The sequence below is a fragment of the Molossus molossus genome, unplaced genomic scaffold (assembly GCF_014108415.1).
Source record: "Molossus molossus isolate mMolMol1 unplaced genomic scaffold, mMolMol1.p scaffold_m16_p_13, whole genome shotgun sequence".
NCBI classification, from domain to species: Eukaryota; Metazoa; Chordata; class Mammalia; order Chiroptera; family Molossidae; genus Molossus; species Molossus molossus.
This window is the reverse complement of record NW_023425348.1, coordinates 14783151-14799959: the sequence shown is the minus strand read 5'-3', so window position 1 is coordinate 14799959 and position 16809 is coordinate 14783151. Positions and strand designations below refer to the sequence as shown.

At 40.4% G+C, this 16809-nt stretch overlaps 1 protein-coding gene across 1 annotated transcript in view; it reads right to left on the bottom strand.

Annotated features, from left to right (window-relative positions):
• The window catches only part of CUL5 (cullin 5), a 108561-nt gene extending 98559 nt beyond the window's left edge, over positions 1-10002 (bottom strand). The window contains exon 1 of the mRNA XM_036257696.1: positions 9348-10002. Coding sequence (XP_036113589.1) covers positions 9348-9371 — 24 coding nt within the window. The 5' untranslated portion in view covers positions 9372-10002. The remainder of the gene's footprint in view (positions 1-9347) is intronic.
• Between the last annotated feature and the right edge of the window lie 6807 nt (positions 10003-16809).

Genomic DNA, 16809 nt, shown 5'->3' with positions numbered 1-16809 from the left:
ATCTATTGATTACAGATTATATCCAATGATGGCATTCTAATAACTTACAAAAAAAATCCAATTTGTATGTGTTAGGTCTCTTACGTAAATTCTGAGGTCAGTTCTTTCAATGTGGGTTCCCACTAGTGCTCCCAGTTATGTGAGTAAAAAAAATTTTTTTCTTTATTGATGTTAGAGAGGAAGGGAAAAGAAGAGAGAGAGTGAGCCCTGGCCGGTTTGGCTCAGCGGTTAGAGCATCGGCCTGCGGTCCGGAGAGACCTGGGTTCGGTTCCCGCTAAGGGCACGTACCTCGGTTGCAGTTTGTCCCCAGCCCTGGTTGGTTGTGTGGGTGGCGACCACTCGATGTGTCCCTTTCACATCGATGTTTCTCTCTCTCTCTGTTCCTCTCTCTCCCTCCCACTCTACCTGAACAAAGAATGGAAAAATGTCCTTGGGTGAGGATGATAAAAAAAAAAGAGAGAGAGAGATAGAAACATCAATGAGAGAGAACATCAATTGGCCGCCTCCTGCATGCCCCCCACTGGGGATTGGGCCCACAATCTGGGCATGTGCCCTGACCAGGAATTGAACTGGTGACCTCTTGGTGCATGGGTCTACGCTCAACCACTGAACCACACTGGCTGGGCTCCCAGTTACGTGATTCTAAAACCACATTTGCAATCCCCCATTAAACAAAAGAACCACAATCTACAGTGTACATTTGAATAATGGCAATTCTATGTTCCAGCCATATCATCCTTTTAAAGTGTTCCTTAAATATGCCAAGCTCACGAGCATTGTACCTCAAGACCTCTGCCTAAAATGCAGATCATTCAGGTCTCAGCATTAATGTCACCTCAGAGACGCTTTCCTAAACCAATCTAAGAAAAAATGTCCTTCTCCCTTTCTTCTCTGCATATCCAGAGCCAAGTTCCTGAGCTAGCAGGAGAGTTGCTTTGATTTGCTATGAGACTGAAATTTTAATTCAGACTAAAGAGTAGTTTTTAAGAAGACCTAAAAGCTATGGGATCTGACTGAAATGTTTTAATGGCAGTGAAGGAAAATTCAATAGAACATAGTTGAAAGCACTATTTAGGGGAAAAAAATAAAATTATTTTCTGTTGTAAATAAGTAGGTAAAATAGTGTCCCATCTTCTGAACACTCGTGATTATACTGTTTTCAACACAGCCTTTATTTGCTATAAAAACTACTCATTGCCCTGGCTGGTTTGGCTCAGCGGTTAGAGCATCGGCCTGCAGTCCGGAGAGACCCGGGTTCGGTTCCCGCTAAGGGCACGTACCTCGGTTGCAGTTTGTCCCCTGCCCTGGTTGGTTGTGCGGGTGGTGACCACTCGATGTGTCCCTTTCACATCGATGTTTCTCTCTCTCTGTTCCTCTTTCTCCCTCCCACTCTATCTGAACAAAGAATGGAAAAATGTCCTCGGGTGAGGATGATAAAAAAACAAAAAAAAAACAAAAAACTACTCATTGTGTTACTAATAGTATCCAGCACAGGGTAGATGCTCAGGTATTAGTGGAATGAACAAACCCAGTTATACAGATGAAATATCCTCTTTGTTACTTGTATGTACTCTATGTATTATGATCAATGTCTTAACCTGATCTGTAACTTGTTGACTTGTTTACAGAGCCTATCAGGCACCAATTTACTCTACCTACTATACTGAGTCAAGAGGCAGATGACTTTCTGTAACACAACTGGGTTCACCAGAACCGTAGCAAAACACCTAATAAGAAACACCTGTCTTTGTCTACCTCCTTTCTCCACCCTTCCCCTCTGTCTACCACTTAGAAGCCTAGTGTCCTCTTGATACCCTTGTGAGTTTAAAATTCTCCTCTTCTAATTCATTGATAAGTGACTGATCTCTCAACGTTTATCTGGAACTGTGACTTCCTGTTAGTAGCTTTAATTAATACACATCACCTCCAGATTATGGTAACTATTCACTCATTTATTTTCACATACCATGAAGAATTCTCACACAGTTTACAGTAAGTGATTTCATCCATTATTTCCACTCCCACCGCTACCCATGATCAACATACATACCCCTGAATTTGTTTTCTTTGTAGGCTGTGAGTGTCAAATGTAACCATGTCTCTAGGACAAGACATTGGATCAAGGGAAGGCAGCCCTAGCAATCACTTCCCTCTCAGATGCCCATTTAGGAGGGCAATTTCCATCAACCCAATGAAACCTGAAAAGTAAGGTTCTACATAAATGAGGCTCTTATTTATGTTTAAATAGCCATTAAAAAGAATTATCCATGTCAACTACATTCATTGACAACATTCAAATCTTGGTATCACATCCATATTCCTTACCAAACATGTTCTTTTGCACTGGCTGTCCTGTTTCCTCTTCCTGAAACTTTTCCCTTAAATATGTACATGACTGTTCCCTTGCTTCATTCAGGTCTCACCTTGAATGTCATCTTTTTTTTTTTAATCCTCACCCAAGGATATTCCTCCATTTTTTGCACAGATAGAGTGGGAGGGAGAGAGAGGAAGAGAGAGAGAGAGAGAAACATCGACGTGAAGGGACACATCAAGTGGCTGCCACCCGCATGACCAACCAGGGCCGGGGACAAACTGCAACCGAAGTACATGCCCTTAGCGGGAACTGAACCCGGGTCTCTCTGGACCGCAGGCCGACGCTCTAACCGCTGAGCCAAACCGGCCAGGGCTTGAATGTCATCTTTTTTAGAGGCCTTCCTGGATCATTCTGTCAAAAATAATACCTATCAGCTTCCTTTACCCTGATTATTTTTCTTCATAACACTTATCACAGCCTGATCTTATAGTATATACTTATTTGCTTATTAGTTTATTGCCTCTCTTCCCCACAAAAATTTAAATTTACACATGGGCAAGAATTTGTCTACCTAGATCATCATTATCTAGTTGGAATTAGAAAATGCTAAATACTGCTTGGCCGGAGTGGCTCAGTGGTTGAGCATCGACCCATGCACCAAGAGGGCACCAATTTGATTCCCGGTCAGGGCACTTGCCCAGGTTGTGGGCCTGATCCCCAGTGGAGTGAATGCAGGAGGCAGACAATCGATGTTCTCTCTCATCGATGTTTCTCTCTCTCTGTCCCTCTCCCTTTCTCTCTAAAAAGAAATCAATAAAGGAAAAAAAACATTTTTTTAAAAGAAAATGCTAAATACTTGTTGAATGAATTTATTTTCCACAGACTTTTAAAGACTCTTGTTTGGTTTCAATGAACGTGTTTTCATTAGCACAAATGCCCCTCATTCATGGCCACCCCACAAATCAGATTTTAAATACACACAAAACAGAATGATGAGTAACAGGATTTATGTGTGAGAGACAAGAAGAGATTATGGGCCTAACAATGTATCTGTTCACATAATTTTCAAATATTCCTCACTATCTATGGAACTTGATTTCAAACTGCCTTGTCCAGCATTGAAGACCTTTCACTATCTAACCCTGACTTTCCTTTGCATTCTTGTCTCCCACTGTTCCCCATATTCTGAGCTACTCTGCTGCAAAGCTTTCAAGGAGAACCATTCATATAGAATGCAACACAGCACATAGTCCTGCTACACTGTACTCACACTGATCTAGTCTCCATTCCTGCCCAATTTTCTGCTAATCACCACCTACAAAAAGTCTACCCATTCTTCAAAATCCAGCTCCAATGCTTTCTCCATAAAACTTTTTTTGATCACCCCACCAGAAATTGTCTGTGAAGGACCATACAACAGCATGTGATAACAACCCTTGAAGAGTTCTTGCCTTAGAGAAAAATCATTAGTACTTTTTAATCTTTTAGTAGATGGTAAATTCCCAAATAGGCTAGGCATTGTTTACACATCTTTGTATCCTTCATGATGCCTTGCATACATGTCTAACAAAATTATTTTAATAATGAGTAAATTCTATACAACTCTGAATTACTCCTTGGCACTAGATGGTTAAGGAAGGCATCAACAGACTAATAAAGTCCCAGCACTAACGGGGCTTACAATCCAGTAAGTGAGATATGTACACAGATCCTGTAACTAATACATAAGGCATAATCTAAGTGCTATAAAAGACAGATGCAGCGCTAAGGTTGTGCAGAGTAGACAACAACTAATTGCAAATGAGAGCACTAAAAAGAAAGGAGGTATTTGGGCTGAGTCTTTTCTTTAATTAATTAATTTTTTTAGAGAGAGAGGAAGGGAGAGGCAGAGATAGAAACACTAATGAGAGAGAAACATTGATCAGCTGCCTCCTGCACACTCCCCACAGGGGATTGAGCACGAAAACCAGGTATGTGCCTGACCAGGAATTGAACTGGCAACCTCTTGGTGCATGGGACGATGCTCAACCACTGAGCCACACCGGCCGAGCTGGGCTGAGTCCTGATGAATAAATAAAATTTTAACAGGCAAATGTTGAGGGGAGGGGGCATTCCCTGATAGAAGAAACAGCAGCATAAAGAATCATAAAGACTCTAGTATGCTAGTGAACCAAAAAATAACCAGCCATGTAGGGAGGGAGAGGGAAAGAAAGAGAAGAGGGAGGAATTATGAATGTGAAGACCCAGCTGGAAGGATCTCAAAGAATTTGAACCATCAAAGGTTCAAGAAAGAAATTGATATGGTTGGTACTTTTTGGTCTAGAGCTCATATCAGAGTTGAGATAAAAATAGGGAAATCATGGGAGTTAAGCCTATCTCAGGGAAAAAAAGGACAAAGATAGAAAAGGCTAAAGACTATATCCCGAGAAGAGGAGGAGGTCAGTGAAAACCACAAGTGATTTGAGAGATGAAAACCAAGGAGGCAATGTCATAAAAACCAAAAGGGAAGCAGAGGTAGTCATCAACAATATCAGAAGAGAGGAGGAATGAGAAGGATCTCATTTGGCAGTGAGGAGGTTGCTAGAGCTCTTACGACTAACAGCTTCAATATAACTGTGTGAGGGTAGGGAGAGAGCCAAGTCACAGTAAGTTAAGAGAAAAGGTAAAGAAATATAAAAACAGCAAGCAGGGGCTGCTTTTTTAAGAACTGTGCTAGTGAATGGAAAGAGAGAAAAGAGCAAAAGTTTGAGGTCAAAGCAGAGCACAGGTTATATGAGGAGTTACATGGACTTTTTAAATTCCAAAAGAATAAAGGAGACTGAAACAAAAGAACAGGAGACATGCTGCCAGGTCCTGGGGGGTCGGGGTGGGGTGAAATGAATTCAGAACAAGTGGAAGGAGACAACGCATAAGGTGCCTTGGAAAAAAGAATACAGAGGAAGCCAGGAAAATTTGTGGTATTGACCAAGGAAGTTAAACACACCAAATAGCTTGACAGAGTAATGTGCTAAGAATTAAACAGGGTGGGGGAAAAAGGAGAAACATCTGTAACAAAAAGAAATTCATAAAAAAGTTAAAAAGAAAATAATTAAACAGGGCGATGCTCAGTAAAATAAGATTTAAATAATTGCTATTTGAAAAAGGATACTCAACTGGAAATAAAGAAAATGAGCACTAAAGGCCTAGGTGGTAACTGCAAAAAAAAGGAATAAGCAAAATTAAAGGTTAAAACAAAACTTCAAATAGTAATATTAAAAAGTTATAAACTCCCCAAGCAACTGATAATTGTATGTCAAAATGTACGACATTTGTATTATCCAAAAGATTCCCAAAATTCAGCAACAGTTCACTTTCTTTTTCTTTTTAATTTTAAATAGTTTTTTTTATTATTATTGAATTTAGAGAGAGAGAGAAAGAAAGGTTGAGGGGGGGAGAGAAAGAGACAGAGAGAGAGAGAGAGAGAGAGAGAGAGAGAGAGAGAGAGAGAGAAACATTGATGTGAGAGAGAAACAGATAGGTTGTCTTCCACATGTTCCCCAACTGGGAATGTACCCTGACTGGGAATTGAACCTGCCACCTTTTGGTGTACGGGATGATGTTCTATCCAACCGAGCCACACCAACCAGGGCAATAGTCCACTTTCTTTAAATAGAGAATACAATTATTATTGCAGTCAAATCCCAATATTTAAAAAAGGAGGTGGTTAAAAAAAAGTAGGTGGTTTTTATTGCATTGAGTTCTGATTTGTAAGTTTCACATCAAAGTTTTGAATCTTGTTATCTTTCATAACATATTAACTATTCCTCTGAACTCTGTCATCCACAATTTCAACAAACTTAATCCAAGTTACTGGCAAATGGGAAGAGGACATTTTCCTTCAGTAGGACCTAAGCAGCCTCCCTTCAGGGTTGATGATAATTAATTAGTTATCATCAGACTGCAGGTACACTTAGTTGTTTAACTGATAATGAACCAAATTCTAACTATATTTTTATTTAGCTCACATATCTCCATTCTGACCATAGGACATGAAAACTTTGTCAAATATGTTGTGGTGAAGCCCTGGTCAGTGTGGCTCAGTTGGCTGGAGAATCGTCCCACACACCAGAAGGTGGTGGGTTCGATTCCCAGTCAGCGCACATACCCAGGCTGCCGGTTTGATCCCTGGTTGGGGAGCATACAGGAGGCAACTGATTCATGTTTCTCTCCCCCTCTTCCCATTCCTCTCCTATATTTCTATACATACACACACATTTTCTGGTGAAATCTAACTGCACAATGTCCAAAGCATTTTTCTAATGAACCAGTCTATTAATTCTGTCAGAAAAAGGAAATGAGGTAAATCTACACACACCCTAACCAGCCTTGTCTCTAATCAAGGTACCACCAGCCTTGAATTTAACTGATCCTGTAAATTACATTACAGCTATACCCTGGCAGGATCACACTACATTTCTCCAGGAAGACTAACTTCCCACTTTTTAATTAGCTACTCCTAAATATACAAATATAAGGCAATATTCCCTCCCTTCATAAGGAGAGAAAAAAGAAAAAGAAGTTTTCTGGCCAAGTTACATATGTAAATTTTTGGTAACACAGATAAAAGAATTAGCTGGGGCTGGTGTGGCTCAGTGGAGTGTCAACCCATGGACTAAGAGGTCTCACTTAGATTCTCAGGGCACATGCCTAGGTTTCGGACTCCGTCCTCAGTAGGGGGTGTGCAGGAGGCAGCTGATTGATGTTTCTCTCTCACATTGATGTTTCTCTCTCTCCCTAAAAAAATCAATAAAAACATATTAAAAAAAAGAATTAAATACCTTTATAATGTCCATTATTTTATGTTAGTTGAACATATTTAAAATCATATTCTATATAAAATAATATTTAGAAATTCTTCCCCCTTCAACATTTAAAACTATTTTATTGAAAATTTCCCAGTGAAACTTTGGCATCTGTTTTCATGTTCACTAGAGTGACTGAGTCATTTAGTAGTTTTTCAAAGCATTGTTTCCTTCCTTTTATTTATAAAAGTTGTTCTGAGTACAGAACTTTTGAATCCTTGTTATCTTTTTAACCTAAATACGAAGTGCTCATTTTCTATACATTGAGGCAATTTTTTCATTCTATGGGTGTGTGCTGTACATGTAGATTCATAATCTCTACAAGTTAAAGTAAGCACTTATTAGTGTTGAATGAACTAGATTCAGACTTATACCTCGTCCAGTCAGTCAATCCTTTGCAAGGCTTTCTATGGGGTCAAATAAACCAACTCGCTCTTTTCTAGAGAATTTTTTTTTTTTTTTGGGAAAAAGACTTTCTATGTGCAGGAAATCAAGTAAAAAATTCACAAAGAGCTCTCACTGGTGTATCTCAGTGGTTAGAGCGTCAGCCAGAGCACCAAAGGGCACTGTCAAGGGCACATACCTCAGTTGCAGGTTACATCCCTGGCAGCTTGTTGATGTGTCTCTCTCACATCAATGTCTCTGTCTGTTTGTCTGTCTCTCTCTTCCACTTAAAAATCAATGAAAAAAATATCCTCAAGTGAGGATTAACAAACAAAAAATTTCATAAAGAATCAGGAATACAATTACTTCTTAAACACATTTCAATTAATAACAAGCTATTAATTGTTCCATGAGGACGCATTAACTGAAGTCTTTAGAAGTCAAAGTTTTCTTTCTGAACTAACATATTAGAACTTTGCTATACTGTTATAAAAGAAGAGTAGAATAGGATGGGTTACTCAATTCCCATGAACTATTTTTCTTAGAGAGAAAGCCAAGGGCAGTAATTCTAGTAATTTATGTATATTGTGTACTAATTGCCAGTCACTGTTTTAAGCATTTTACACTCATTAACTCAACCTTCACAATGCTATGAAACAGGTGCTATTAATAATTACATTTTATTGATGAAAAACCAGGCATAAAGGTTAAGAACATTGCCCAAAGTCACACAGCTTCTAAGCAGCCCAAATTGTCTAGTTCTAGGCCCCTCCTCCCTTTAAAAGAGGGCATATTGTCTCTTAAGTTAGTAAAAATATGTCTACATTTTAAGACAGTCCCATCTATCAGGCAGTCAACTAACATAAGTAGTCTAAAGAAGACATGAGAGAGTTTCTGTATATTTTAACATATTTTCTATTATCCATCCACACTGCCTGAAGGCAAAATGATGGTTTGGGCAGGAGTTCCTCATCCTTTGTACTTATGTTCCCTGAGATAATCAGACCCCCATTTCAGTAAATACTTTTAAGGCAAAACGTTCCTACACTAAACACAAGCATAGAAACAAACTAGTGTCTTGTCTTCCTCATTCTCCTCTCAAGATTTTAACTGATGACAGAATCTGTCCTCTGGGCCTACATTTCCTTTGCTAACCCAAATATATAAAACCAACCTGAAACCGTTTCCTTTGATAAGGTAACTTTCCTATGCCCCAAAACAACGGTATCACTAACGAAAAAAGGGTAAAATAGGAAGCGAGGACTGGGAGAACAGAAGGGTAAGCACAGCGTGCAGAAGAGAGAGCGGGGTCGCAGGCACTGCTGCCGTCTGACATGGAATTTTAAGCAGAGAAGGCGAACAGAAACTGAGGAGGTGGGGCAGTCATGAGACCTACGTTAGGCAGCATTTTCTTGGATTTTCCTTTTATGCATTTTAGACTCTCGTTTCAGAAGAAACTGAGACCCAAAGGATAGCAACTGCCTAGTCGGCCTAGTCGGCCTAGTCGGTGAGGGCACATGCACCTCCTTTCATGTCCCGCCCGAAGCCACCACTGGTGCCTTGCAAGCATCGTCCCCCCGTCAGCCCACAGCCGGGCCCTTCTCACACCGGTCAATGCGCGGGAGGGACAACCGGAGCCTCTCGACCCTAAGGCCAGAGACCCGCGTCCCGGTGCTCAGCGGCAGCCTCCTCGGCTTCCCTTCCGGTAGATACCTCCCACATATCCCACTGAACCTGAACCGACCCTTTCCCAAAGAGCCGAACCCAGCGGTCACGGAGTAAAAGCCAAGCAGGACTGAGGGTCTTACCTTTAAGAGATTAGACGTCGCCATGTTCCTTCAACTTAGAATCTCGCGAGGCGGCGCGAGATTTCACGGCACTCGGGACCAGGCCACAACTAGAGGCTGGAGTTCTCACCAGGTCCGACAGGCCCAGCGGCCCGCACCGGGGGTGTGATGGGAGCCGGGGCGGAGTGCCGACAGCGCTGACCTCGTCCCGGTACTTGGAGCTTTCTCACTCTCTCCCCCTACATGGTCACCGGAGCTGCTCCACACGAAAGAGTTCATGCAAACGCTCAGGGAGACGGCTTCGGCGAATGGTGAGAAGGAAACGGGAGCCGATCTGAATTGGAAAAGGAAGCATCGATTCCACGAGCTTCCCCACTCCTTCGGGTTAGCCTTTGTGGTTGCACCCGCAGCGGCCACCCGCAACGAATTTAGCTCGGCTTAGGCCCGGCGGCTCAGGTTCCTCGGCCGCATCACGTGACGCGGCGGGCGGGGGCGCGCTCGCGAGCAAGCGTGGGAGCTTGGGAGCCTGGAAGCCTTGGTGGGCCGGGAGGCGGCGAAGTGGCTGGGAGCGCGCCCTCTGCTGGCAGAACCACGCATCTTCCCTCCTCTCCCCGCCCCAAATCCGACGCTGTATTAAGGGAGGAACCTTATCCTGAATGAAATGCCTATAACAGCTGTCTTCAGTATGAACTGGCAAATAGAAGCCGCCCAATAAATATTTGTTGAGTGGATATATGAATGAATGAATGCACAAAAGTATTCACTATTCTATTCAAGAGTGTCTGGCACTGATATCTACAAAAGATTGATCAGGAAATGAATATTAATCTTGGATTTCCTGAAGCCATATTATTTTACAAGATTCTAAACCATAAGTTCCAAAACTTTATCCCTTCAGACCACAAGCCACTGGCCAAGAGAAGAAAATAATTTATATGTAGAACCTACAATATACCTGATAATGTATTATGCATATTTACCAACAGTATTCACTCACAATATGTTAGAAATAAATAAGAGCTATGGAGTAAAATAAACTAGGGAAGGGGGCTGAATTTTTTTTTCTTTATTGATATTTTTAGAGAGAGGAAGGGAGGAAAGGAGAAGGAGAGAGAGAGAAACATCAATGAGAGAGAACACCGACTGGCTGCCTTCTGCATGTCCCGCACTGGGCATGGGGTCCACAACCTGGGCATTGCCCTGACAGGGAATTGAACCAGTAACCTCTTGCATGGGTTGATGCTCAACCACTGAGCCACACTGGACAGGCTGAAGTTTGAAATTTTAAATAGTGATCCAGGTAGGCCTCACTGAGCAGATGCCATTTGAGCAAAGACTTGAAGGAGGTAAGGAAGAAGGCCAGGCCTATGTGGGAGAAGAGCATCCCAGACAGAGGACTCACAGGTGGCAGATTGCCCAGAATGTCCAAGGACCAGGGAGAAGGTTGGTGTGTTCAGAGCATAAGATTGTGTAGGGCTTGCCCGGCCAGTGTGGCTCAGTGGATTAAGCACCATCCCATGGACTGAGAGGTCCCAGTTCCATTCCTGATTGGGGCACATGCCTGGGTTCAGGCTCGATCCCCAGTAGGAGGTGTACAGGAGGCAGCTGATCACATTGACGTTTCTATCTCTCCCTTCCTCTCTAAAAAAATCAGTAAAAATATTTTAAAAAAAAAATAATTGTATAGGGTTATGTCGACCACTGTAAAGCCTGGTTTTTATTCTGAGTGAGATGGGGCATCATTGCAGGCTTTTGAACAGAGAATTGGCATGACCAGACTCCCATTTTATCATGTTTACTGTGATTATTGCATGGTGAATAGAAGCAGAAGGGTAATTTAGAAAGTTTTTGTAATATTTCATTAAATCAACACAACAATTATGCCACTTAGGTGTCTCCCTTTTACCAATGACATAGTAGAGAGCAATCTAGGCACTATTAAATAATGAGTAAGTGGAAAAACAAGTGCTCAGAGGTGCTGTGCCTGTAATGTCCTAGCAGAATGTTAACATAGGGATGATTTTTAGCTGTCATCTTTGTTCTACAGATGGGAAAAATGAGGCTCAGAGAGGTGATCTGGCCAAGGTCACTCAGCTGGGTCGGAGAAAGGGCCTTGTGCAAAGTAACCTTTATATAATTATGGTTCCCCTTTTCAGTGAAACTAGGTTATCTTCTATCGTAGTCCAACTCTTCTTTAGTCCAACATTTTAAATTATAATTTAAAATGTAAGAGTCTAGATTAAATTATAATCAGCTTTATGTACTCTAAAAAAACAAAAGGTAGGTGAGAAGCTGTGACATGATGAACGAATGAATGAAGGACCCTACATAAAGAATCCAATTAAGCATTTAATACTTGTCTGAGGACCTACTACAGGCATACCTCATTTTATTGCTCTTCACTTTATTCCATTTCACAGATGTTGCTTTTTTTTTTTTGCAAATTAAAAGCAAAACCCTCCACCAAAAAAAAAAAAAAGATTCCTACTTGCTTTATTGTGGTGGTCTGGAACCGAACTCACAAAATCTCCAAAGTACAGCTGTATGTACTAGGCATTGGAAATACAAAAAATAAATGAGACAGAGAACCTTGTCCTCATCCTCTGGGAGCTTATAGTCTTATAAGGGAGCCAGATATTAAGCATAGTTACACAAATCAAATATTACTTAATTGGAATTGTGATAAACACTACAAAGGAAAACTACAGTGTTCCCTTAAGAACATATGGTAGGGAGGGGGACTAATATCCTAATTGCCATCATTCTATGGTCACACTCTGAACCTGATGGCTATTTTTGAAAACTCAATTTCAAACATCCCACTCTAATTACTTTCTCCTAATACATTTGTTCTAGCAACATCATTTCTATGATATGGACTTCAGTGAATTCTCCATTCCATTGACCCCCACCACTTCCTTGTTATCTATCATCCCCTCCTGTTTTCACTTTCTTCCTCATCCAATTTAGATTCTAGGGTCCATCATTATAAGAGTGTTTAAATATTTTAAATGCTTGAATATTTAATTTAAAAATAGAGAACACAAACAACATCCTACAAAATTCAGGAGGTGCTAAAAGGAATCCAGTTAAAAGTAAGCCTTCTTTCAAGGGTAATGTAATATTCTATTTATTTATTTATTTTTATCCTCATCCGAGGACATTTTTCCATTTTTTGTACAGACAGAGTGGGAGGGAGAGAGAAGAAGAGAGAGAGAGAGACAGAGGGAAACATCGATGTGAAAGGAACACATCGAGTGGCTGCCACCGGCACGACCAACCAGGGCCTGGGACAAACTGCAACCGAGGTACATGCCCTTAGCGGGAACCGAACCCGGGTCTCTCGGGACCACAGGCGGACGCTCTAACCGCTGAGCCAAACCGGCCAGGGCTGTAATATTCTATATTGTGGTAGGGATTTGGGTAATTCAGGTGTATGCATTTGTCAAAGCTTAACCCATGTACCCTTAAGATTTTTGTATCTTATTCAAAAGAAAAAATAGTGAACAAAATTTGAAATTTAGTTAATGATATTTATGCTAAATAATTTAGGGATAAATGAAGTTATGTTTCCAATTTACTTGAAATGTATCAAAAAATTAGATGGATTGATGGTTGCATATAAAGGTTGACAAAGCAAGGATAGTAAACTGTTAACAGAATCTATGTGGTGAACATACTTACGTCCTTCGTGTAAAATCTTTTGGCTTGTCTGTTTAGAATTTTTTATAATTGAATGTTTAAATTTTTAAAAATAGGCCTCCCTGACCTGGCTGGTTTGGCTCAGCAGTTAGAATGTCGGCCCACGGACCAAAGAGTCTCAGGTTCCATTTTGGTCAAGGGCACGTACCTTGGTTGTAGTTTGGTCCCCAGCCCTGGCCAGGGTCATGTAGGAGGCAACCAGTTGATGTGTCTCTCTCACATCAATGTTTCTCTCTCTCTCTATCTCTTCCTCCCACTCTGTCTGAAAATATCCTCAGGCGATGATTTAAAAAATAATAAATATATAAATAAAATAAAATAAAACAGGCCTCCCTTCCTTCACAGTCCCTCAGATACACATTCTGTCTTCTCACAGAAAACTGCAGTTGTAAGTTTCTTGTGCATTCCTGGGATATTCTGTGCATATGGAAGTATTCATGTATGTGTTCTTTTTCTCTCTCTCCACACATGATGGCATACTGCTTACGCTTTCTTTTTTTCCCCCCTAATTTTTATTAATTTATTTTCGTTACAGATGTTTCTCCTTTCCTTTCCCAGACACCCTTCTCACCATCCTACGCCAACCCCCGCAGCATTGTTGTCTGTTCATTAATTATGCGAACATGCATATAAGTTCTTTGGCTCATCTCATCCATCCTCCCTGCCCCCTCCTCTGAGGTTTATCAGTATGAACTATACTCTTTTCTATCTCTCCAGCTCTGTTTTGTTCAGCTTTTTTTTTTTTTCTAGGTCCCTACATGTCGTCTCAAAGGACAAGAGATCTTTCTTTCTTAAAGCTGCATAGTACTCCATTGTGTATATGTACCACTGCTTTTTTATCCATTCGTCTACTGATGGACAGTTGGGCTGTTTCCAGATCTTACCTATTGTAAATAGTGCTGCTATGAACATGGGGGTACATATATTCTTCCTGATCGGTGTTTCAGGCTTCTTAGGGTATATTCCTAGAAGTGGGATCACTGTGTCAAATGACAGTTTAATTTATATTCCACAAATATGTGAGATCATGTGGTATTTGTCGTTCTCTGACTGGCTTATTTCACTTAGCATATTACATTTGAAGTCCATCCATGTCATCTCAAAGGAAAAGAGATCTTTCTTACAGCTGCATAGTATTCCACTGTATATATGTCCCACAGATTTTTTATCCACTCATCTATTGATGGACATTTGGGCTGTTTCCAGATCTTAGTGATTGTAAATACTGCTGCTATGAACATAGGATTACATATATTCTTTCTGATTGGTGTTTCAGGCTTCTTAGGATATAGTCCTAGAAGTGGGATCACTGGGTCAAATGTCATATCAATTTTTAATTTTTTGAGTATACACCATATTGTTTTCCATAGTGGATGCGCCAGTCTGCATTCCTACCAGTAGTGTACTAGAGTTTTCCTGCACACACTTGCCAACGCTTGTTTCATGATTTGTTGATGGCTGCCATTCTGACAGGTGTGAGGTGATACCTCATTGTTTTTTATTTTTTTTTTGAGGTTCTTTGCAGATGTAATTTTTTTTTAAATTTTATTTTTGTTATAGATGTTTCTCCTTTTTTACCTCATTGATACCCTCCTCCCTATGTCCCCCGCCCCATCCCCGGCTTTCTTGTCCATGTCCATTGGCTGTGCGTACAAGCATATAAGTTCTGTGGTTTATCTCTTCCCTCCCCCCTCTACGCCCTCTTCTGAGGGTTGTCAGTCTGTACCCTACTTCCATGTTTCTGGGTCTACCCTATCCCTAAGACTGTTATGTTCATTATATTCCACAAATAAGTGAGATGATGTGGTATTTGTCTTTTTCTGCTTGGCTTGTTTCACTTAGGATAATATTTTCCAGGTCCCTACATGTCGTCTCAAAGGACAAGAGATCTTTCTTTCTTAAAGCTGCATTGTACTCCATTGTGCATATGTACCACTGCTTTTTTATCCATTCGTCTACTGATAGACAGTTGGGCTGTTTCCAGATCTTACCTATTGTAAATAGTGCTGCTATGAACATGGGGGTACATATATTCTTCCTGATCGGTGTTTCAGGCTTCTTAGGGTATATTCCTAGAAGTGGGATCACTGTGTCAAATGACAGTTTAATTTTTAATTTATAATTTTTTGAGGTAACACCATATTGTTTTCCATAGTGGCCGCACCAGTCTGCATTCCCACCAGCAGTGTACTAGAGTCCCCTTTTCTTCACACCCTCGCCAACACTTGTTGTTTGATTTGTTGATGGTGGCCATTCTGACAGGTCTGAGCTGATACCTCATTGTTGTTTTAATTTGCATCTCTCTGATGATTAGTGATGTTGAGCATTTCTTCATATGTCTCTTGGCCATTTGTGTGTCCTGTTTGGAGAGGTGTCTATTCAGCTCCTCTGCCCATTTTTTAATTGGGTTCCTTGTCTTCCTTTTGTTGAGTTGTATGAGTACTTTATTTATTTTGGAAATTAACCCCTTATCTGATGTATCATTGGCAATGATGTTCTCCCATACAGTGGGTTGCCTTTCCATTTGAATGGTAGTTTCTTTTGCTGTCCAGAAGCTTTTAGGTTGATGAAATCCCATGTGTTCTTTTTTTACTTTGTTTCTGTTGTCTTAGGTGATGTATCACTGAAAATTCTGCTGCGTATCATGTCTGAAATTGTGTTGCCTACAGTTTCTTGTAGAATGTTTATGTATTCATGGGTCATATTGAAGTCTTTTATCCATTTTGAGTTTATTTTTGTGTATGGTGTAAGTTGATGGTCTAGTTTCACTTTTTTTCATGTAGCTGTCCAATTTTCCCAACACCATTTATTAAAGAGGCTGTCTTTACTCCATTGTATGCTCTTGCCACCTTTGTCAAATATTAATTGAGCATAATGTCTTGGGTCCATTTCTGGGTTCTCTATTTTGTTCCACTGGTCTATATGCCTGTTCTGGTGCCAGTACCAGGCTGTTTTGATTACAGTAGCTTTGTAGTATAACCTGATATCTGGTATTGTGATCCCACCTACTTTGTCCTTCTTTTTCAAGATTGCTGTGGCTATTCGGGGTATTTTTGGTTCCATATGTACTTTTGAAGTATTTGTTCTAGTTCTGTGAAATATGTCGTTGGTATTTTGATGGGGATTACATTGAATCTATAGATTGCTTTGGTTAGTATGGACATTTTAATGATGTTAATTCTTCCAATCCATGAACACGGTGTGTGCTTCCACTTTTTTATATCTTCCTCTATTTCTTTTCCCAGTGTCCTGTAGTTTGCTGGGAATAGGTCCTTTATTCTTTTGGTTAAGTTTATTCCTAGGTATCTTAATTTTTTTGCTGCGATCGTAAATGGGATTGTTTTATCAGTTTCTCTTTCTGTGAGTTCATCATTGGTGTAAAAGAATGCTGTCGATTTCTTTTTCTTTCTTTCTTTTTTTTTTTGCCAACCTTTCTTTATTAATCTAACAAATAATTTCTCTCACAATAGCAACTGCGGTAAAACCCTCCACAACAGTAGCCAACCCCGTCGTGTTCTGTGGTCTTCTGATTAATGTAGTACAGACATTCGCAAACTACAGAGCCACACAAGTCTGCAAGTCTGATAAATTCTGACATGTTAGGAATAAACTATATTCTAAATAGCTTCATTAAACTTTCCCTTTTCCCTTAAATTTTTCTTTTTTATCATTCATGCTGCCCACTATTTTTTTCTCTAAACTCCATTAAATCCTAGATTTAAATATGGCCAAAGATAAAACAACAATATTGAGATGGGCATCAACAAAATAGCTGAGTTTT